At 42.4% G+C, this 23,292-nt stretch overlaps 3 protein-coding genes and 1 long non-coding RNA gene across 5 annotated transcripts; 1 reads left to right on the top strand and 3 right to left on the bottom strand.

Moving 5' to 3' along the window:
• Positions 1-2,141: 2,141 nt before the first annotated feature.
• Positions 2,142-5,373, bottom strand: gpn2 (GPN-loop GTPase 2). The gene is made up of 6 exons (XM_056444079.1): positions 5,305-5,373; positions 4,576-5,080; positions 4,290-4,446; positions 3,969-4,129; positions 2,823-2,953; positions 2,142-2,643 (listed from the first exon to the last, which is right to left on the bottom strand). Exons 2-6 carry the CDS (start codon positions 4,993-4,995, stop codon positions 2,571-2,573), a joined length of 942 nt encoding a protein of 313 aa, XP_056300054.1. The 5' UTR covers positions 4,996-5,080; positions 5,305-5,373; the 3' UTR covers positions 2,142-2,570.
• Positions 5,374-5,605: 232 nt separating this feature from the next.
• gpatch3 (G patch domain containing 3) lies at positions 5,606-8,436 on the bottom strand. The gene is made up of 7 exons (XM_056444181.1): positions 7,937-8,436; positions 7,155-7,624; positions 6,852-7,026; positions 6,389-6,448; positions 6,158-6,279; positions 5,950-6,077; positions 5,606-5,865 (listed from the first exon to the last, which is right to left on the bottom strand). Exons 1-7 carry the CDS (start codon positions 8,337-8,339, stop codon positions 5,682-5,684), a joined length of 1,542 nt encoding a protein of 513 aa, XP_056300156.1. The 5' UTR covers positions 8,340-8,436; the 3' UTR covers positions 5,606-5,681.
• Positions 8,437-21,207: 12,771 nt separating this feature from the next.
• LOC130213031 (uncharacterized) lies at positions 21,208-21,919 on the bottom strand. Of its 2 annotated transcripts, none has more exons than XR_008835434.1 (3): positions 21,834-21,919; positions 21,525-21,587; positions 21,208-21,291 (listed from the first exon to the last, which is right to left on the bottom strand). It is a non-coding gene; the product is annotated as an uncharacterized LOC130213031 (long non-coding RNA). The 2 variants fall into 2 exon arrangements; XR_008835435.1 differs by lacking the exon at positions 21,208-21,291 and adding an exon at positions 21,318-21,409.
• nr0b2a (nuclear receptor subfamily 0, group B, member 2a) lies at positions 21,403-22,792 on the top strand. Its single transcript, XM_056444408.1, has 2 exons — positions 21,403-22,130; positions 22,253-22,792. The coding sequence occupies exons 1-2, from the start codon at positions 21,596-21,598 to the stop codon at positions 22,492-22,494; spliced, it is 777 nt and encodes a 258-aa protein (XP_056300383.1). The 5' UTR covers positions 21,403-21,595; the 3' UTR covers positions 22,495-22,792.
• Positions 22,793-23,292: the final 500 nt, after the last annotated feature.

The raw sequence follows: 23,292 nt of genomic DNA, 5'->3' as shown, positions 1-23,292 counted from the left end.
ACAAGTGGATTTGGCCTAACTTGCACATGAAGCCTGTACACACAGTTCTAATTCTGACTTTGGGGGTGAGGGAGCATTAATGATCATATCTATGAATATATTCAGCTCAGAAATCTGCCTATGCACACTATTGTTTTTACTGAATTCCCACCGGTGCTTCTGCGTGGTATTTAGGCAAGCAAAGGCAACGCACACAGGTTTTTCCAGAGTAGAAGGAGGAAGCCTTGCAGCAAATCAGACTACCAATGCACATTCCCTCTTATTCCCTCCCCTGCCTGCTCTGCTCTCCTCTACCACCCCCTCTTCTCTCCTCTCTGTCTGTCTCTCACTCTAGCAGAAACACTCCTCTGCTGAGTGTGGGGGGATGGGTGCACAGGCTCCAGCTCTCTCTCTCTCTCTCGCTCTCTCTCTCAGCCTACTAACATTGAACCATGCCGGGGTAGGGGGGGGATGAAGGAACAAACCTTATCTACCAGACAGAGGATGCATGAACAGTTTCAAAGTCTCCCAACAATTAGAAAAATTGAGTATTCGCCCCCCTCCTCTCTTCAATCCCAATGAAGCAGACATGTTTTGGCATCCACAAAACGCACAGGGTGTGTGCGCGGCATTGCGCGGGGATGAGATGATCGTGTGCTCGACTGGGGGAGTTTTCATGAAACCTAAATGTATTTTAAGACGTATGAGGCGTTTAATAGTTAGACATCGATTAAGATTTAGATTGCTGGGTGTAAGTATTGTCTTACTAACGACACACGCACACACAAACGCAGTCTCTCTTTAACGCACACTCACACACACACACACACAGACACAAACGCAGTCTCTCTTTAACCCACACACACACACACACACACACATCCACCTCTAGGGGTTTTATACAGGGGGGAAAGGCAGGAAGTACCAGTGAGAAGGCATTCTTGATCACATGTACAAACATTGGAACACAATTCAACACTCTGCCTGACACACCCCCTAATGCACGAAGAGCAGAGAGCAGAAGCAGGCACATATCATTCCTCAGCCGCGTCACACCACACAAGGTTAATGTGCTTTCTCAAAAAGCAGCGCGAGCTCGCGAAGTGGATCACGCTTTATTTTAGAATGGTTACAACGACGCATGGGAAGTACACACACGCACACGCCTCGTGTTAAATGCGTGTGTGAGGGGGTTGTAATGAGGAACATTTATAATGCAGATGTTGGGTTTTAAACTGGGTTTCACGGTTAAGAGAGTACAACGGCAGCAGTGGAAAAAGTAATCCCCCCCGCCCCCCCCAAGTTAAAAAAGTGAGTTTTAGTTGCTCTTATAAAGACAGAGGGTCTTCCATCCAAGAGACCAGACACAGGGCCAGTTGTGCAGAAACAGATTTAATGTAGCTTCCTCTCCCCGCCTGACTTAATTTTTCTGCTCCGGCTGCTTGGAAAAGTTGGAGCAGACTTTTGGGGGGATCTGGCAGTGGGATTTGTAAGCTCATGCGCCACCTGCTGGACAGAAGATGTACGTCACGTGCGGAGGACTCGCTCTGGCGAAAGTCATCAATCCTTTCGGATTTGTTGGCAATGTTTTTTTTTATTCACCTTTGGACATTATGCAGTTATGTTATTATCTTTGGACATTATGTCGTTATGCTATTATCAGGTATCCCATGATTTATTTGCATGCTTCAAAAGAACCATTTGTACAGAACAGAAAGCTCTGCAAATGTTGCAGTTATATAAAAAACACTGGAATCATAGTTTATCCTATACTTAGCATTATAGTACTTTGTCTTACATTTGTTCAGACACCCACCTAGTTTTTAAAATGTAAAATTCAAATCCGTTTGTTCTCAACCTGCTTATTAAAGTATTTGCCTTACGGGTAAGAATATTACATGAACATAAAGTATGAAGTGTTTGTTATTTAGTCAGCCACTGCACGCACATGTGAAAGCATCTTGGAGGCACTGCCGATTGTCAAGATATATTATCTTCCACTACATATCAAGGGAAGGGTCTGTTTTGATCCGTTTCTCTCAATATGAACATGGCAGGAGGACACGCGTGAGAAATCAAAGCCTTCATTTAATCTTTGCCATACTTCTCCAAAACACTCAATAACTAAATGTATGCAAAAGCAATCTATAACAACCACCAAGGAGTATCAACATTCATCTTTTATTTCCAGTTAATGCATTCCAACAGAGAAGACACATAACGGTGCTTATTTATGTGACCTCTTCATGATGAATACACTCAAAAGGATATTTGTGTGTTCAAGAGACTAAAAACATTTCACAAAATAAAACCTAAATGATAGACTTCAAAAAAATATAAGGGCATTTATTGAAAACGGAAAATCTGCGATAACTGGAGAAGCTTTGCATTTACTTCCCTCAGTGTTGCTTGCAGTGACTTTTATGAGGTGTGGTGCAACCTTGACGCATCTACAACACCCACATGTAGTTCCCATCTCTCCAACTGCCACCTTTGTAGAGGCTCAGAATCCAGGCCAAGTTAGATGGATGCTGCAAAGACTCCCCTGGTGTACTGGGGCTAAAAAGGCCTCCAGTTTAGTCCTTATATATTTACAGATCCATCATTTCCTCCTCCACAGTCTTTCCACTGGTTTCAACATGTCGCTCTTGCACGCCAAGTGTACTGAGGTACTGTTAAGGAAATCACAACAACACATTTAAAATGTACACTGTAAGAATCAGGTTACTTTAAGCATGATTCAGGCCAAGTCGTAGTCTTTCAGCCGCTTTCCGTAAATCTTAAGGTTTGATTTTGAACCAGATGAGTCACCGTGAGTCACCATAGAGATAAGGAAAGGATACGAGTCGAACTGGAAGTCGGCCCCCACTGCAGCTGACATCATGGCCTGCAGATTCCTCTCCTCCAGGTCTCCAAAGCAGTGGCCATTGGCATTGTCGACTGCTCGTAAGACCTGAATCATGCTCTCCTTGTCCTGGAGATGGAAAAGAGAAGCATTTGAGAGGTTTATGTATATATATATAATATATATACACACATAAAGTATATGATCCTATCAAGAGTCAGTGTTGATTGCTTTCACTTGTCCTCAGCCCTCTTGGAAATGAGTCTGTGCAGCTCGTTCAGCCTGAGAATGCGTTTATCAAGGTATTTGGTGTTTTGAGGGAAGCTACATATGCATGTAAAGCCATCAAATCCAAAACTTCCTCCGGTGCTCAGAGTTTAGCATACCGTCCTCATCAAGGTCAAAAGTATGTTTTTTTTGTTGTCCTTTTAAATTTTCATTTTAAATAACTTTAGTAACCGAGGAAAAAATAGGGTCTGCATCATTTTAAGGGGGCAGAAAAGACATTACCATGATGGAAACAAGAGTGCCAACCTTCCATTTGTATGAATTAATAGTCCCATATGCAGTAATGGCACAGCAGTCTAGACTCCTTTCTCTGGGTACACAGACAGCATCATATCAGTCTCCATGAGGAAATAATGCCAGGGAGCGAATAAAGTGCAGACAGCGCACTCCAATCCATCTCCAGAAAATTGATCCAGTGCGAGATTTAAAATGCTAAAAATGATTTACCTGTTGAGGAGATGACATTCCTACAGAGTGATTTTTAGAAATGTCATTTGGCTTTGGTGACTTAATATTAGAGTGCGACATGTTCAGCTAGTTCTACTTTTTGTGGATGGTCTGCTAGTGCAGCATACAACCTATACAAAAGGTCATTTTCATTCAATTATTTTACATTCAGAAGGTTGATGACAGCCATGTACAACTGGCCTCTATATTAGCTCGAGCCACCCTTTCCCTTTCTGAATCCGGAGTCGCCCGCGGATTACACTTTCAATATACTGAAGCATTCTTCAATTGGAATTATAGTAAAATAATCTTATTGTACCACTAGCAGTGTAAACTATATTGAACCTGAAGGTCATTCTTTGAAATATAGAACAATAAATTATTCAAAAACATCAAACAATAATGATACCTTTACACTGAGAGGCACAAAGGAGACGAGGCTGTAATCTTGTATGACCTCTGCCAACTTTTCATTTAGACGGTGGAACTTTTTAAAGAAGGGGTCTGCAGTGAGGTGATCGAGAAGATAGGTCAGGTCCATGACCTCTGTGTAGAAGTCGAGGTTGAACGCTGCACAAGAATACAAATAAAGAAAAATGTCACCATGGAGTAAAATACATTAATAAGTTATACGAATAGTTGTATTCCTCAGATCAACAAGTATGAATCTTTATCGTTGAGACTAGAACATTTGTTTTGTTTGAGAGGGAGCCGGTAGCCCTTAACTTACCCAGTTTGCCATACTGCTCAATCAAGTCTATCTTGGAGAGGATGTTGACATGGGGGAGCTCCATGTGCAGCATGGTGGACAGAGAGGTGCAAAGCACAGAGATGAACTTGGCTGGGTCTGCGCAGAAGTGAGAGTCCACCAGGTGCACAGCCGCCAGCTGAAAGAAGGAGAGAACGGGTGGGAGAGTCACAAGACCTGTGATCTACAATGTGGGAATATTGTACATTCACAAGGACTGTGCAGATAACGTCATGGCTCCCCTCCCCTGATAGTTTGAGAGGCTCACCCTGAAATTGCACTTGGACAGCTGTGCGAATATATTTTTGACTGAAGTATGGTGGGTGTAGAGCTCCACTTGTCCAGGGCAGTCAAACAAGAAGTAACAGTCACCGTGCTCCTTCAGCTTCTTCTCCAACCAGTCCATGTTGACTTCAACGTACTCCATGGAGTAGATGAGCCCGCCGTTGGGTCCAAGCTTCAAGCCCTCCATGACGTCATCCAGAGCCACCAGCTCCGCGATGTCCACCGCGCAGGAATACGGAAGTCCTTCGTTGGCGGGGTCCATGTTCACAATGACCACCTTGCGTCCGAGCTGAGTCAGGAACTCCTGCATGGCCCGACAGTAGGTGGTTTTTCCTGAGCCCGGAGGTCCGATGACCACCTGGCCGAAGCGCAGGGAGGACGCTGCTCCCGCGTGACTGGACATGGTGTCGCTGGAGAGGTCACATTCGACGGGACCAGGGCGTCCACATGTGATGCTCTGCGCAGGGAATCAGCCTCCAGGTTGTTACCTGGTGGAGTCACTCGGCGTCAGATACTAGCACGTAGACGCCGACTTAACCATTAACGTTACTTGCAAAAGCAAAACCTCGATACTTAACCAGGAGTCGCGAACTATGTGTAAGTTATGTTACTATGTGGACATAGAGAAGTCGAACTAATGTTAGCGACATTTTCTGTGACGACGTTTGAGACTTTTAATTTGCAAACGTAACAAGTACTGATGGATAATTACCGTCTGCCGTCGGTACGTTTGCATGCGTACATCGGCTGCTAACCGGCTACGCTACTAAGTACATCCGGGTTACGCAACCGAGAAGTCAGAATAAAAGCATTTTTTTATTTTTTATTTGACTGATAGAATTTAGCAACGTTTGTGCCTACAACTCGCTGCATCCTTAATGCACGCCATGAAGCTCCATAATAATATGAAGTATTAAGATACAAAAACAAGTTTTTGTGTGATAGTAATTTGAGATATTAATCTTTTATATTATATTGTAATCTTATAAATTGACAAAATCAGCACAAGTGAATGAAAAGTAAAAAAAAAGCTTTAATTATACAAAAATGTGCGAGTACAAAACATGTGGAATAACAATAATGTAACTGTTATCGTCGTGGTCCAATGGTGCCACCTGGCTGCCAGCCTCTGTACTTCATACTAGTGTTTGGTTGACGTCTCAGCAAGGTGTCCCCTTCGTCGATGTCTTTGGGTTTGTCATACTTTGTAGTTATATGAAAATCTGTCTTGGCCTTTTTTACAGGATGTAAGAAAAGTTTCTCTCCATGATACCTGCAGCGAATAATTACATTAGCATCAGGACTTAAAACAGTTTCCACTCACTGGCAAACATGCAAGAAGTTATATTTTACTTACCCAAAGCCTCTTTTACAATTGGGATGTTGGCCATCACCCTCAAGGGCGTCAGGAATTCCAATCTGACTGTTTCCCAATCCTTCACCATCCTTCCAGCCCTGCTTTTCCATCAAACGACGACCAAAGCCCTAACAAAAAGAAGAATGTCAAAAAATTGCTCTTATAGACTATAGAAAATATGTAGTCAAATAATAGGCCATCGTGTTACCTTCGTAAACTTCTCAAAGCTGCCAAGAGACTGACTGTGTCCAGATCTATCTTCAAGACCCTCCCTCATCCTTTTTTCATACCGCATTCGGAGATAGTCACGGGCATCCATATCACCTCCATCTGTGAAAGGAAGTTGGGTTAAAGAAAAACTGATGCTGCAGAAATAATTCAGCTTGGTTCCCTGGGTCAATTAAGTTAATCACGGATGTAAAACAAACGTTAAATATACCTTTATCATAGTAAACACTCATGTCTACATCCCAGTCGTCTGCCGTTTGTTCATCAAAATCTAAAAAGAAAAGCACAGGCGACATAAATGTTATCAAGGAAATACACTCTATTTAAAGTTGTAGTAGCGATAATATTATTACATTTTTAATCATAAATGTACTTTGACTAGATTTAGACAAATTCTGCAGAAATAGTTGATATTTTAAAATCTATTATTGTAATCGAAAAGTGAAAGTTAGTTTATTCGAATTACGTTGTCAGATACAAACTAAACACAATTTTTTTGTTTTTTTTGGTTTGACTTCCCACACGCATGCTGGCTAATGTTGTAAACATAAATCCGATAAAATGCTATTTATTTATTTATGTTTAAACATATGTTATTATATATTTTAAGAGTTACATATAAAGAGCTTCCTCTGGTAAGTGTGGAAAACAGCACGATTGATTTTGTTGCTTACCTCCTTCTTCCTCCTGCCAGTATTGGGCGTCGGTGTAGAACACCAGGCCTGAGCCGCCCTTCTCCCACTTCAACTCAATTCTCTCTTCAAACAGCCGCTCTTTGCTTCGCTCCTGGCTCGTTACGTCCTCATGCAAAGCCTCGTGGCGCTCCCACTCCTCACAGCCATCGTCATCCTAAAGCCAACAAAATGAATACTTGTCAAACTTCCGTGAAGAAGTGTTGGGGACAATTCAGCTTACATATATTAACTGTGAATTTATATTTTACATTTTACTCATAAATAGGAAGGAGTTACACCCACATCATCTGCACAGGACGGTACATCATCATCATCATCCTCCTCCTCCTCCTCCTCCTGTGGCTCATCCGTCTCTGTTGTTGCTGTGTAATCAAATAGCTGCCTCGGTCTTGAGGATCGAGCAGCCAAAGTGCCCGGTCCTGAAATTTCATGTCCAGCAGCTGTTAAGACGGTCTCTTCAGTGGCTGGAAGAGTCCAGCTGTCCCAATATTGGTACGGTACGTTGCCGTAACGACGGTTGGAGCTGGTCTTGGGGAAAATGAGGCCCAACTTGCGGATGAGACGCGGAGGAAGTCGGCAAGACTGGATGAGCTGCAGGAACACTTTCACGGGTGTGCCTACGTTCCCATTCTGCATCAGAGCTGGTGGATTCAGCTCAGATAGACTTTTGAGGTCGGCCTCTGTGAAACTCTCCGTCAAGGACACCCGGTAGCGCTGCTCGTGCTTTGATTTATAGGGGAATGACCCATCATCTGAAAGAATATTTAAAAAAGATCAAATACAATTTGATGTACAAGCAGCAATAACACGTTATTAAACAAAGAAAGACCATTTGTAGAAAGCTGTAACACACGGAAGCCATGGTATAGATGACATCATTCTCTCACTTTGACTTTTGAGAGATCGGTTTTCAAATGGAAGATATAGAACTAGAAAACTAGTCGAGGACTCAAGTTAGTTTTTTGACTGAAAATTACACAGCTGCAGCTTTGGTCACTTATCTTCAACACACTTTTTAAGGAAAGATACCCGTCACCCGCATGTGATTATAACGCGTCACTAACCGTGGTCGCCTGCAACCTTTACTCGTCTAATAACACAACGTCTCGCCAGCCAGTTCCCCTTCGGGTCGATCCAGTTATTCCCAGCATACATCCGGACGAGTCTGTCGGCATCGTGAGCACGAAGCGAGGTGATGCAACAGCACGTCTTCGGGGAGCCGCCGGTGCCCGTTACCGGGTCGGTGTCCGGCTGTTTGGAGCTGCTCTCCTCGCCATCGCTACACACGGGCTCCCCGGACAGCTCGGGCTCCCTGAGGACCTCCGGTCGATGTCGGTAGTGAAAACACTGGAAACCGCCGCTTTCTATGAACTGCCCGAAATAATTTCTCAAATCCGCGGAGCGTAAGGCAACAGGAATGTTGCTTATTGCCAAATACACCAGAGATACGCTTTCAGAGTCCGCCATGATTGTTTTCTTTTCTGGACAGCAGACGTCGTCTAAAATGACGTCACTTCCGCTTCCTGTGACGTTCGAAACAAGTTATTGCCCTGTGGTTACTTCTTTGCTACTCCATAGCATATTCTTTATATTACACTATTATATCGTTTTCTCTTTGACTATTAAAATCGAATATATATATATATATTATAGCGTATACTTTATACTATCATACATGTTACAGCAAGACAAACAAAGAGAAGCAGAGTTCGATGGTAAAAGATAAAGGCTCCTGATATAAGATACATTATCTCTGCTCAAAAGTAATGATTAGATTCCTATTATATCTTTATCAATCATGCACGTATGCCCTCTCTTATATCAAACCATATATCCTAAATAATAATAAAAATATATATAATCTCTGGCAGGCACGTGCACAGACATTTTGGGGGGCAGGTGCTCAAACCAAAAAAAAGGGCACCCAATGCTAAAAAAAAATTCTGACAGAGTTGAAGCATTAGCAGCAATACACTGATGATGCAATACATCCTCGACCTGTGTTTCCTCTGGCAGCATCAGACCACTAGCTTACATTTTCTTTATGAATAAAGATGAATTATTATATAGCAACAACAGTACAAGCGTTCTGATTGGCTCATGGGTCGTCATGCCAGCCACGTATTGCCCTCCTCGCTGGTCTGATACGGATCCGTTTTGCCCTCTTACGTCATTTTCAAAATGAGCGATCTTGATAGACATCAACAGCCAAGAGCAGTGGTCCTCAAACTCCGGCCCGCGGGCCGAATACGGCCCGCCTCCACATTTGACCCGGCCCTCTGAACAATAGAGGCCGTATGATTTTTTTTTCAGTCTGGCCACGCAAATCCTAGACTAGCCCCTGTTAAATAGAACGGAATAAGAATTCTCTCTCTCTTCTCTCTCTCTCTCTCTCTCTCTCTCTCTCTCTCTCTTCTCTCTCTTTTCTCTCTCTTCTCTCTCTCTTCTCTCTATTCTCTAAACATAACTAACGTCAGCAAGGGCGGCCCTAGCACATTTGGCGCCCTAGGCGAGCTTCACTCGTGGCGCCCCCCGCCCCACCCAAAAAAATACATTTAAAAACGATTTTGCACGAAAACGGAATTTCAACTTTCAAACGCTATTTTGCCCTGCAAGACTGAATTTCTTTCAAATAAACAGAACAACGATCGCAACAATGAACAAACATTAAATAAAGAACAAAATCCCTGAGAAAATGTCACATCTGTGCTGAACTACGCTCCGGCTACGCCCCCCTGATCAACGGTGCACATTCACTCCCTCGTCGTGCCCAAAATAATGTGACCGCCTTTTTTCATCACTTTTTTTTTTTACATTGAATTTACATGAAGTGGTCTACACTTCACGAAGGGACACATGATGCATGACTATGTTCACAGACTCAAAGCGCCACCTACTGGCAGATTTAGCTGGCGGATGTTACAGTTTTTCTCGATTGATTCCACACAAAAACTGGAACTTAGAACACAATAACCACAACCTGTAACTCATGTGCCAACTCCCTAAACCAATTCTGCTAAACTATAAGCACAATTATCTGCTTTAGACACAGATTTCAATTGTTAACCACACTTTCTTCAAAACACTAAACACCATCCTCTCTACTTTGCACACTTCATCAATGCCAAAACCTCCTTGTGTTCAGACAGAACACACTGCTATTCAATTGGCAAAACTTCCATTTCCACGGCTGTTGTGCAATTTGGAATCAAGGCTTTAGCAATATATGGGCCACAGGTGACCTCCTGATTTGAAGAAGAATGGATGAAAACATGGAAGGTAGAGGAGACCAGAGAGGCAGAGGAGTATTTTTTTGTCCTTTTTTATTTACACTTTTCTTTCTTTTTTTGTTGACTGTAGTGGTCTATTTTCTATTGTTTGTTCTGTGAAAAAATTAGAAAAAAGAAAGAAACATTTTAGTTGTATATTTGTGTGCTGTTTTATATTTTGAGTTAAAACATTATACATTCACAATATTTTACAACAGGAGAAAGCATACAGTAACACTGGAAATGAAAAGGCATAATGCTCCTGATAAGGCCTTCATACTGGTGTTTTCCCATTTCATAGTGTTTTCCATTGAGCACATCAGTGTTCAATCGATGCTTAGAATGTCTACTCATATAATGGGCTGTGTTTGTCATTTGAAAACAAAATACCCTTTTGAGGTGACATTCAATTCAATTCAGTTTATTTGTATAGCCCAATTTCACAAATTACAAATTTGTCTCAGAGTGCTTTACAATCTGTACACATAGACATCCCTGCCCCAAAACCTCACATCGGACCAGGAAAAACTCCCAAATAACCCTTCAGGGGGAAAAAAGGGAAGAAACCTGCAGGAGAGCAACAGAGGAGGATCCCTCTCCAGGATGGACATATGCAATAGATGTAATGTGTACAGAAGGACAGATTTAGAGTTTAAATACATTCAATGAATGTGACAGAGTGTATGAATAGTTCATAGTAGGCATATTCCACGATGGAGACCTCCACGATCCATCAGGCAGATGGCGGTGGGGAGGAGTGGGCGGAGTCTCAACAGTGGGCGGAGTCTCAACAGGACAGTGGCGTAGTCAGGAACAGGAATTCCACGACCCAGACCTCGATGATCCATCAGGCAGATAGGATCTATGCCGTCTCATAGGGTCCGATGACCCCATGAGACGTGAAGTCAAAAGGACTCCGGGGAGAAAGCAGAGTTAGTAACGTGTGATTGAGAGATGAAAATTCATCCTTAAGGAGAGAAAAAAGAGGAGATAGGTACTCAGTGCATCCTAAACGTCCCCCGGCAGCTATAAGCCTATAGCCGCATATCAAGGGGCTGGACCAGGTGAACCTGATTCAGCCCTAACTATAAGCTCTGTCAAAGAGGAAAGTCTTAAGTCTACTCTTAAACGAGGTGACTGTGTCTGCCTCCCGGACTGAAGGTGGAAGCTGGTTCCATAAAAGAGGAGCTTGATAACTAAAGGCTCTGGCTCCCATTCTACTTTTTAAGACTCTAGGTACTACAAGTAGTCCCGCATTTAGTGAGCGTAGCTCTCTAGTGGGGCAATATGGTACTACAAGCTCCTTAAGATATGATGGAGCATCACCAATCAAGGCTTTGTAGGTTAAGAGAAGAATTTTAAAAGTGATTCTTGATTTTACTGGGAGCCAGTGCAGAGCAGCTAGTGCAGGAGTGATGTGATCTCTTTTCTTAGTTTTAGTGAGAACACGAGCTGCAGCATTCTGGATCAACTGGAGGGACCTAAGAGACTTATTAGAGCAGCCTGATAATAAGGAGTTGCAGTAATCCAGTCTCAAGTAACGAATCGTGAACCAATTTTTCTGCATCTTTTGAGACAAGATGTGCCTGATTTTGAAATATTACGTAGATGAAAGAATGCAGTCCTTGAGATTTGCTTTACGTGGGAGTTAAAGGACAAGTCCCGATCAAAGATAACGCCAAGATTCTTTACAGTGGTGTTGGATGCCAGGGCAATGCCGTCTACAGAAACCACATCACCAGATAATTGATCTCTGAGGTGCTCAGGGCCGATTAAAATTACTTCGGTTTTGTCTGAGTTTAACATCAAGAAGTTGCAGGTCATCCATGTTTTTATGTCTTTAAGACATGCTTGAATTTTACCGAGTTGGTTGCTCTCCTCTGGTTTTATCGATAGATATAGTTGAGTATCATCTGCATAACAATGAAAGTTTATGGAGTGTTTCCTGATAATATTGCCCAAAGGAAGCATGTATAAGGTAAATAAAATTGGTCCAAGCACAGAACCTTGTGGAACTCCGTGATTAACGTTGGTGGTTATCGAGGCATCATCGTTTACAAATACAAACTGAGATCGATCTGATAAATAGGATTTAAACCAAATTAGTGCCGTGCCTGAAATGCCAATCGACTGCTCCAGTCTCTGTAACAGGATGTCATGGTCAATGGTGTCGAATGCAGCACTAAGGTCTAACAAGACCAGGACAGAGAGGAGTCCTTTATCTGCTGCCATTAAGAGGTCATTTGTAATTTTCACCAGTGCTGTCTCGGTGCTGTGGTGTTTTCTAAATCCTGATTGAAATTTCTCAAATAAACTATTATGATGTAGAAAGTCGCACAACTGATTTGCGACCACTTTCTCAAGGATCTTGGAGAGGAAGGGGAGGTTAGAGATTGGTCTGTAGTTAGCCAACACCTCTGGATCCAGAGTGGGCTTCTTCAGGAGAGGTTTAATAACAGCCACCTTGAAGGAGTGTGGTACGTGGCCTGTTAGCAGAGACACATTGATAATATCTAATAGAGAGCCGCCAATTAAAGGCAACACGTCTTTAAGCAGCCTCGTCGGGATGGGGTCCAAGAGACAGGTAGATGTGTTAGAAGTAGAAACCGTTGAAGATAATTGGTCACGGTTGATGGGAGAAAAGCCCTCCAAATATACACCAGGGCATACAGCGGTTTCCAAGGCCATTCCACTTGAGGACAGATTGGCACTGGTTAAGGGCAAGAGATTATTAATCTTGTCCCTAATAGTTAAAATCTTTTCATTAAAGAAGTTCATAAAGTCATTACCACTGAGGTCTCTAGGAATACTCGGCTCCACAGAGCTGTGACTCTGTCAGCCTGGCTACAGTGCTGAAGAGAAACCTGGGGTTGTCTTTATTTTTCTCTATTACTGATGAGTAATAGGCTGCTCTGGCATTACGGAGGGCCTTCTTATAAGTTTTAAGACTATCTCGCCAAACTAAGTGGGATTCTTCCAGATTAGTTGAACGCCATATGCTTTCAAGCTTTCGTGACGTTTGCTTTAGTTTGCGGGTCTGAGGGTTATACCAGGGAGCAAACCTCCTCTTCCTCACTGTCTTCTTCTTCAGAGGGGCTATCAAGTCCAGTGTCATTCTCAGAGAGCCTGTGGCACTGTCAACAAGATGATCAATCTGGGACGGACTAAAGTTAGACCAGGAGTCCTCTGTTAGATTGAGACGTGGTATCGAATCAAATACAGAAGGAATCGCTTCTTTAAATTTAGCTACAGCACTGTCAGTTAGACATCTGGTGTAGAAACTTTTGACTAACGGAGTACACTCCGGTAGTATAAATTCAAAAGTTATGAGGTTGTGGTCTGACAGAAGAGGATTCTGTGGGAAGACGTTCAAATGCTCAATGTCAACGCCATAAGTAAGAACAAGATCAAGCGTGTGGCCAAAGCTGTGAGTGGGTTTCTGTACTCTCTGACAGAAGCCAATCGAGTCCAACAAGGAGATGAATGCAGCACTAAGGCAATCATTATCAACATCCACATGGATATTAAAATCTCCAACAATAATAACTTTATCAGTTTTAAGAACCAAACTTGATATAAATTCTGAGAATTCAGATATAAACTCTGAATATGGACCTGGTGGCCGGTACAGAATCACAAACAGAATTGGCTGTAGTGTTTTCCAGGTTGGATGTGAAAGACTAAGAACAAGGCTTTCAAATGAGGTGTAGTGTAATTTTGGTTTAGGATTAATTAATAGGCTCGATTCAAAGATGGCTGCTACTCCACCTCCTCGACCGGTGCCTCGAGGAATGTGAGTATTAATATGACTTGGAGGAGTCGATTCATTTAGGCAGACATATTCTTCATGGCTCAGCCAGGTTTCAGTTAGACAACATAAATCAATGTGATTATCTGATATTAAATCATTTAGTAACACAGCTTTAGATGACAGAGATCTAATATTTAGGAGACCACATTTAATAGTCCTGTTTTGTTGCACTGCTGAAATAATGGTGTTAACCTGTATAAGGTTATTGTGTACGACTCCTCTTCTGCTTTCTTTTGATAGAATTAATTTAAGTTTAAGTGGCCGTGGGACAGACACAGTCTCTATGGAGCTCTGGGAGGGACTGGGTGAGAGGGGGGGAGGCCCCGGGGGAGGGATGTGCTATGGGGGACACTGGGTGACAGGGATGACAGGGGCATGGGGCTACTCTGTTTCTGCTTTATGACATTAACCCTTCGTTGTCACAGATATGGCTGTCCGTTGATCAACTTGGTTATGTTTGCAGAAATGAGACGCGCTCCGTCCAACGTGGGATGGATGCCGTCTCTCCTCATCAGATCAGGCTTTCCCCAGAAAGTCTTCCAGTTGTCTACGTAGCCCACATTATTCGCTGGGCACCACCTCGACAGCCAACGGTTGAAAGACGACATTCGGCTATACAATTCGTCTGTCTGCAAATTTGGGAGAGGGCCAGAGAAAACGACGGTGTCCGACAACGTCTTGGCATAAGCACACACGGATTCCACATTAATTTGAGTGAGTTCCGAGCGGCGGGCTCGGGCGTCATTACCACCGGCGTGTATTACAATCTGACTGTATCTCCGCTTGTCCTTAGCCAGCAGCTTCAAACAAGACTCCACGTCGCCCGCTCTGGCCCCCGGGAGGCACACGACGGTAGTCCGCGGCTTCGCTATTTTCACGTTCCTGACTATCGAGCTCCCGATAACCAGGATGTGCTCCTCAGCGGGTGTGTCGCTGAGCAGGGAAAACCGGTTGGAAACGTGAAGTGGTTGGTGCACAGCGAGCTTCTGTGTAGACTTACTACTCCTGCGAACAGTTACCCACGATCCCGGCTGATCGGGCACCACCGGAGAACAGCTAACAGCTGACTGTAGCTCCGCGCCGGCTACGGGAGAGGGCGGGCTAACTAGCATAGCTGTCTGAGCTTCGATAGCGCGGAGCCGTGCATCTAACCCACTTAGACCTGCCTCCAACCTAGCAAATAAACTACACTTGTTGCATGTATCGTTATCATTAAGGGAGGCAGAGGGATAACTATACATGAGACACACTGAGCAAGAGGGAACGGGAGGGAGAGAAGAAGAAATCATGCTCGCTGCTGGCAACCGGAGCTTACCGGAAGAGTGAGATGATGCGTTCAGGAGCAGCTGGGAAAATTCAGTGTTGCCAAAACATCCACATAACGCTGTTTTGAAAGCAAAGTTGCATTTTGCAGGAGATATAAAGGGTTTTGCATTTTGTGTGAGTGGTTTTGGGATTTGTGTTTAGAGTTTTGAGAAAACGAGGCATGCTTTCAAAAAATGTGTTTAAGCAATCGAGAAAAACTGTAATCGCGCGCTCGCGGACAAGACATTCTCCGTGACGTCACTGAGTCACCATGGAAACAGTCTGCGCTTTGATGCGGTGACGTCGCTCGTAGTCGTGAGGTCACGGAGCAGCGAAACAGAGTATATAGCAGTGATTTCCAGCAGAGAAGAGAAGAGAAGAGAAGAGAAGAGAAGAGAAGAGAAGAGAAGAGAAGAGAAGAGAAGAGAAGAGAAGAGAAGAGAAGAGAAGAGAAGAGAAGAGAAGAGAAGAGAAGAGAAGAGAAGAGAAGAGAAGAGAAGAGAAGAGAAGAGAAGAGAAGAGAAGAGAAGAGAAGAGAAGAGAAGAGAAGAGAAGAGAAGAGAAGAGAAGAGAAGAGAAGAGAAGTCTCCGGCCGGCCAGAGTCTCCGGCCGGCGTAGATGAGCGAGGACCCGTTCGACGCTGCTTGCAGCTTTAATGTTTTTTGTTTGTTTTCTGCCTGGCAATGCCGTCAAAATATTGGTTGGAGATATAGTTGGGGTGCAAAAAACTGCCCAGCAAAAGGCGCATTTTTGCGCCCCTCTGAATGGCGCCCCAGGCGGCCGCCTATACCGCCTGTAGGAAAACCGCCCTGAACGTCAGTAAACAGCTGGACGAGGCTTTGAAATCACGGAGTTTAATAACATTTTTTTTTAGGAAACGTCGGACCAGTTGTGACGTCATGTTTTCAGCAGCGTTAATGTTGTGGTTGATCACAAAACAACGTCAGGGGACAAACACCGTCATGATCTGTGTGTCTGATGCTGCGGGTCAGAGGAGAAGGAGGTGCACCCGTTTGGTGGCGCGAGGAGCACTGCGCGGAGGAGGAAGTGGAGGAGGAGGAGGAGCGTGGCGGGGGAGGGAGAGGAGGGGGGGCCCGTGAGCGTCGCGGAGCATGTCAGGGCGAAATTCTCACAAGAACTCAAATAAATGCCCCGTCGGATGATAAAACACATTTGGGGGGACTTGATGACAGAGAGAGTAACATTTATTCTTAAATACGGATGAATAAAAAAAATGTTTCTCCAGCAAAAAGGGCACTTTACTCATCCAGAGCAAAGGGGCTGGTGCTTGAGCACCACTAGGGCTCTATCTGTGCACGTGCCTGATCTCTGGTCTTAGACCTCTGTATCTGTGTGCGTTGTTGTTGTTGTTGTTGTTGTTGTTGTTGTTTCACCATGAAGTTGTTGCAGTCAAAATATCCCTGATATCCAGGAAATTATATTTTTCAGAGATTGGAATAGAGTGATCGTTAAGTACATCCAAGGATTAACAAAGAGCAGTTTAGCCAAGACAATGTCTTACTAGACTTTATAGACCACATCAGTGGTGTCAGAACCATAAGCTCTCTGACGAGAAAAAAAGAAAACCTGTACAAAGGGGGGGAATTCTTCAATCCTTAGTACTGGCATTTTTAGAAGATATTTCTTAATGGTCCGCTGTGGGAATCTACAACACAATTAACAAGCAACTCACTGATCAGAACATTGATAGTGATCCCTGTATCCTTGATACAATTCAAAGTTAAAATGCTAAACGGAAAAATGTAATTGTGAGACTCAAATTCTAATTTAAAGGCAGCATTTCTGGCTTTATTTTTAAATTACACATCTATTGATTTAGTCAAAATGGCAGTAAGGCTGTGACTGAGCAGGAAACTTGACACAATGTGCTGTCCTTTAACAAACCTAACATCTTTCACAGTACATTTTTAACCTTGTTCAGAGAGAGAATCAATAAATGTACTCAGCCAGAGTTCATTAACCCAAGCTAACTATTTATATGGCCTTCACCTCTGCTTTTATCATTGTGTGTAATAGGCAGTAAAACTAGAATGGAGTATCTTTACCCTGACATCACTTTACACATCATATTACACACCTATTGTGCGTTAGTCATAGCCACCCTGCCTTGTTGAAGTCCATGCTAATCATCAAAAGTGTCGTACATGTTTGGACATTTTTAAAACCACAACATTTTCTAATTAACATAATTATACAATAAACAAACTTTTAAACACATATTTCATACACACGAGGGCCCTGCTGTGTCCGGTCATTTCTGCTGGAAATTCACTTTGGTCACTGCCTTGTGTATATATTTTGTTTCCTCTGTATATTTTAGTATTAGTATTTTAGTATTTAGTATTGTTATTGTGTTTTATTTTTATATTTTATTTGTATTAATGCTCTAATGTGCACCCGCTGCTGTGATCGTGAAATGTCCCCACTGTAGGACTAATAAAGGAATATCTAATCTAATCTCTCGAATCTATCTAAGCACTCAGAGTTCCACAAATTGATGCACCAAATATCCATTTGTTCTGGAAAATAAAATACATATAAAAATAGTGAGCAAGGAAGAGAAGATGTACTATGACACCCTGTCACAAAAGACACACATCATTGGTGCCTGCACGGGAGTTTTGGAATTAAACTTTTGCACTCAGTATTGTTTACATTTGTTTTCACATACCAGTGCTGATAACACTGGTCACATTGGAAAATGTAAAACACTTCCTTCTATTGAACACAATACATTCTTGAATGCCAAAGCAGACCTTAAAAACAAAAAAGTGAAACTCTAGAAGAAGAGTATGTGATTGAAAAAAAATAGTAAACAAAGGCAAAAAGGAGAAAGAGGAATTGCTTTTCAATACCTTGGAATACCATGCTGTGCACATTAAAAAACATTGGAATGGCCATTTTATATTGATGTGTTTAACCTTTTATCAAACACCTTTAAAATGCAAAGACACAGGATGGCCCATTTCATTCGTATTCACTCTGAGCTCTCCAGTATTAGATGATGAATGTTTTTTCAGTAATTTATTCTTATTGTTATTTCCCTAAAAAAACATTCAAGTTGTATTGTTGGATTGGATCTAGCTTATATTTAAATGTGTGCTGTCTTCTAAATTAATAATGTACATTTTTTGGTATACCTGAAAAAACAAAAAATCTGAATTGATGTGAACATTAAAAAAATTCCAGGAAAATCAAAGAAAATGTTCCCCCAACGATTGAAATGACCTCTCGCCACGAAGTCAGACTAACTGCCACCTTTGGATTGATGACATTTTGAGAACATAGTCAGGTAAGTGAACCTTCCATGTATTAGCAGTATGTCAAGGTCAAGTGCCATACGTGCCAGACACGGGGTCAAGTACAAACAGAGAGTTCAATAACCTGCACAAAATAAAACCAGGAGAAGAGCAAACGTCAATATTTTACCAGAAAAGCAAACAGTCTTTCAGTGGATCTGATGAACCAATTATTGTCAAAATTATGCAACGGTTGGCCTTTTTATCATTATCATAGTCTTAACCCTTGTGTTGCCTTAGGGTCATTTAGACCCGAATCAATATTACACCCTCGTGTCGCCTTAGGATTAATTTGACCCCATTCAATGTTTAATGTCGGTGTTCTTTCGGTTGTCAACAAACAAACATAAAGTGCCTCACACTTAAACTTGGAAAACAATATTAATTCTAATAATTTTCTGGAGGTTTTAATTGCTGGCGTCAAATTGAACCCAAAGGGTAAAATATGTTAGTAAATATAAAGGTAACAGGAGGGTGAAACATTGAATCGGGTCAAAATGACCCATAGGCGGGGGGAGGGTGTAATATTGATTCGGGTCAAAATGACCCTAAGGCAACACAAGGGTTAACTTGATAAGGTTATTACAGTCAAGTGTCTTAATACATTTTATAGTTTGTATGTATTTCAATAATCTCTTTTTTCAAAGACCAAGACCCGAAGGTGCCAGCCAATTACATCGTGTCCATCGTTGTTCATTGCCTGATCTCAGAATATAGCAGGATATGAAGGCCATTGTATTTTTACTGTCTTGGTGGAGATAAGCGTCCGTCCTCCGTGTCCGTCTCTGCCTGCTCCAAACGTCTATAAACACAACGCTTATCACAAGCATTTACAACTGCCCGCCTGCTTCGTGAAGCTCGAAGGCTTTCTTACAAGTCATTTTGCTGAACGGGTCACGTTCTAGAAGATCACGTTGCGTCGTTTTATCACGCATTCGAAGCAGAAGTCCATCATGATTTAGTCACGTCTTACAAAGCAAAGTTTGTCTTAATGAAATCACTCAAGGAAAGAAGAGGAGGCGAGTAACCTATTCTGGATGACTCGTTGAAGGGATAAGTAAAGAGACTGATGAAGTAAAACAAACATTCGGTGGCTGGTGCTGCCAGTGGTGTCTGGCTCGTAATCTCTTTATTGCAGTCATTTACTCAACTGTCCTTGACTCCGCTGCCCTGTGGTTCAGGTCTTCTACAATGATGCTTTCAGGCTTCTTGGCTTGTGCAGCAGGTGACCCCATAAATATATGATATGTCATGTTTAAAGTCAGCTGTCTATACAATGTGGAAAACATTTAGTTGGTTCACGGGGCTAAATGTTTAAACCAGAACAACTTGTCTTTGAAAATGAGAAGTCTGTTTATTTGTGACAACAATAAAGTAAGCTCATTAGCTTATCAGCTTCAAGCCTCCGTGCCAGGCACAGGGAAGATAACAAATTAGAGTTCACCAATTTAAATGAACACTGGAGCGTTGAACTGTGTGTTCCCAATGTCATGAACTGGAGTTCCTTTTTCTAGATAGATAGATAGATGGAAAGATAGATGGATAGATAAATAGATTGATAGATAAATAATGCAATGTATAGTGTATTTAAGTGTATACAAAGTGTATTCAGTGAAAACGATGCGAGGGTTATTGATGTTGTTCTACATGACCGACCTTAATTGTTTTAGAATTTAAAAAAGATTTCTCTATCTAATGTTATCACTGTTACAAATCTAGCAAGAACACAACTGAAGAGTTGCCAATGGAAAATGCAAAATTGGTTTTTTTTACATTATATTTTATACATTATTATATATTATATTTTGTCTACAGCTTTGGACCAGATTAAAATATCTCAACATCCAGTATAGACACACATGTTCCCCAGAGGATGAATCCTGCAGACTTTGGGTCCCGTGGCGTTCCCTTTAGTACCACAATGAGATCGTTTTTTGTCTCATAATTGGATGGATTGCCATTACATTTAAGACATTATGTCCCCCTTAGGATAAATTGTAATAACCTTAATGAGTGTTGAATCATACAATTCAACTTTGATGTGTACCTTATTACATTCCTATCAATGGTACATTGTGTTTAGTGCTGATAACCAAATGTAAGCAAGGTAATGTGCAAAAATAACATGGTAAACATATAAAAGCATAAACCTGCTCAGCATTAGGAGGTTAATGTTGTCATTGTGAGTATTTCCGTATTTTTACATTAATATTTAGTTCAAAGCAGCACTGTGTTTGAGTACAGCTTCAAAGAGCTGCTAGCATGGCGATGAAACCTGTTAGACTCATGTGTTTTACATGTTATGAGTAAATTCAATTTACAGAAAGCATAAATGAACAATACGCTGAATTATTGAAATAAATAATTTAAAGAAAAGATTATTTCTTCTTTGTCGTTGGTATTTTGAGGGACTTATGACCTCAATAGCATTTCTAAAATACTGCATTTTTTATTTGTTTTAATCAATATCAAAGGCAAACTAGTAAAACAAAGAAAAGAGATTGGTCAATTGTATACCACCAATTTATTTATTTTTAAAATGACAGTCCTGTTCCGAGGTTACAACAGGACCCATTTATTTAAAAAACAAAACAAAACTTGATACACTTCACGAGGACACAACCTACAGGTCAATGGCCCCGCTCAGCTTTGGCTTCATTCCAGTTCTCCAGGTGTGAGCTGGCAGTCTGCAGTCCTTGGTAGCCTGGTACTGCCTGGGTTAATGACACCGACAAGATAAGGCCCAACCCTCTCAATTTCCAGGCGTTACTCCACCAGATCCTTTTCATTGAGAAAAGCTTATCAGTTTCCCAGGGTTATTCCGTCAGTCACCTGGCAGAGCGCATGGTTGTTTTTCACAGAAAGTGTATTGACAAGTCAAGGTCTACTTAGCGGGGCGGGTTGGCCTTATAAATACGGGCACACTGGAGGAAGCAGCAGTACTCACACGCTCTTGCAGAGCCCATCCGTTGAGAAGTCTCTTACATCTACCTGCACAGCTCTCTACAGCCTATAAAAATGGATAGCGGGTGTCATTGTACAACCAACACAGACACGCTTTCGAATCCTATCCTCTACAACATCCTGAGCCAAATGGACAGCAGCAGAAGCCGCCAAAACGGCTTCAACTACAATTCAATGGCTCATAGATGCACCTGTGAGCTGCGACGGTCAGTGTGCTTGAAAAGGCCATCGGAGATCTGCAAAGAGGCGTCAGCAGTTCTGGTCAAAACCGTCCATTTCATGAAGAACTTACCTGCTTTCAACCAGATGCCACCGAACGACCAGTTCTCACTTCTCAAAGGCTGCTGGGCACCGCTCTTTATTTTGGGTCTGGCCCAGGAGCATGTGGACTTTGAGGTGACGGACACACCGGCCGACAGCATGCTGAAAAAGATCCTCCTAAATCGCCAGGAGCGATATGAGATGGAGAGGGAGCAGCCCACCATGGCCGGTGTCAACAAACTCCAGTCCTGCCTCAAAACGTTTTGGAGCTTGGATTTGAGTCCAAAAGAGTATGCATACCTCAAAGGGATCACAATATTTAATCCAGGTATGTATTCATTTGATGTTGGATGTAGAAATTAAAACATGTGGATCTCTTGCTGGAAGAACACTGCAAACACAGCGTTGTACATGTTTCAGTATTTAATGTCTTGCCTTTACGCCCAACAGATGTCCCAGATTTAAAGGCAGCTCTGTTTGTTGAAGGCCTGCAACAGGAAGCTCAGCATGCCCTCAGCGAGGTGGTCCAGATCCTTCACCCAGGGGACCGGGAGCGCTTTGCTCGGATCCTCCTCACAGCCTCCATGCTGCAGAGCATCACACCGAGCCTCATCACTGAACTCTTCTTCCGGCCCGTGACCGGCCAGGCGGATCTGCTGGAGCTGTTGGTCGACATGCTCTTCTGCAGATAGACAAGGACAGCTGGACTGAAGAGCAATGTTTTCCTCACGACATGGAGGAATGCCTGAAAGTGGGATGTGAATTGGTGAACAAGAGACTGTGAATGACTCGCATCGAAGCTCAGGTCACTTTAGGCCCAGTCTGAAAATCTTTTATCTGCTGAAGTTGAAAGATTTGACCGTTAACACATAACCAGACAGAACCCACTGTATCTGATGTTGGAGGTCTTTTCTGTTCGCTTCAATGTTGTAAATAAATGCTGCACTGACAGGAAATTTCAAATAAATATATTTTTATACGTGAACGTAATAGTGAAGATCTGTTTCAATCTTTTAAAAACACTCACAGCAAGACAGAATATTGGTATTTAGTACGAGGTGCAACTCCGAATAAAAACACTGTTATGGACATCTTCAACCTAACAGCTCGTTTGGCATTTCCCTCATTGCCGACATGTTGTGCAGCCAAGTATTGCTCAAGCCTCCTTTTTTGTATTATTATTATTTTAAAGTTGTCTCTAGAAACACGTATGGGTGATTTGAAAAGTTGTTTCAATAATATGAGAAGCTTTCAGAAAAGGGAAAATGCATTGTACTAGTTCTCCGGTGTGACAGGTGTTTCCTTTCTGCACATATTTGAAGTCATTTTTTAAATGTCAGGCCCAGTAAGCGACAGTCTGTCATCGTTATTGTTGGATGAAACTACACCTGATTGCAAGGGAAAGGTTGCATATCATATCATTGCTGAAAGGTGGTAAACCTTTCACATGATCCACATACCAGGGAAGTAATCCCCCTTCATGTTTACAT

Source organism: Pseudoliparis swirei, chromosome 22, assembly GCF_029220125.1.
Source record: "Pseudoliparis swirei isolate HS2019 ecotype Mariana Trench chromosome 22, NWPU_hadal_v1, whole genome shotgun sequence".
Classification (NCBI taxonomy): domain Eukaryota; kingdom Metazoa; phylum Chordata; class Actinopteri; order Perciformes; family Liparidae; genus Pseudoliparis; species Pseudoliparis swirei.
Note: the sequence above shows the minus strand (reverse complement) of the source record. Positions and strands in the feature narration are given on the sequence as shown.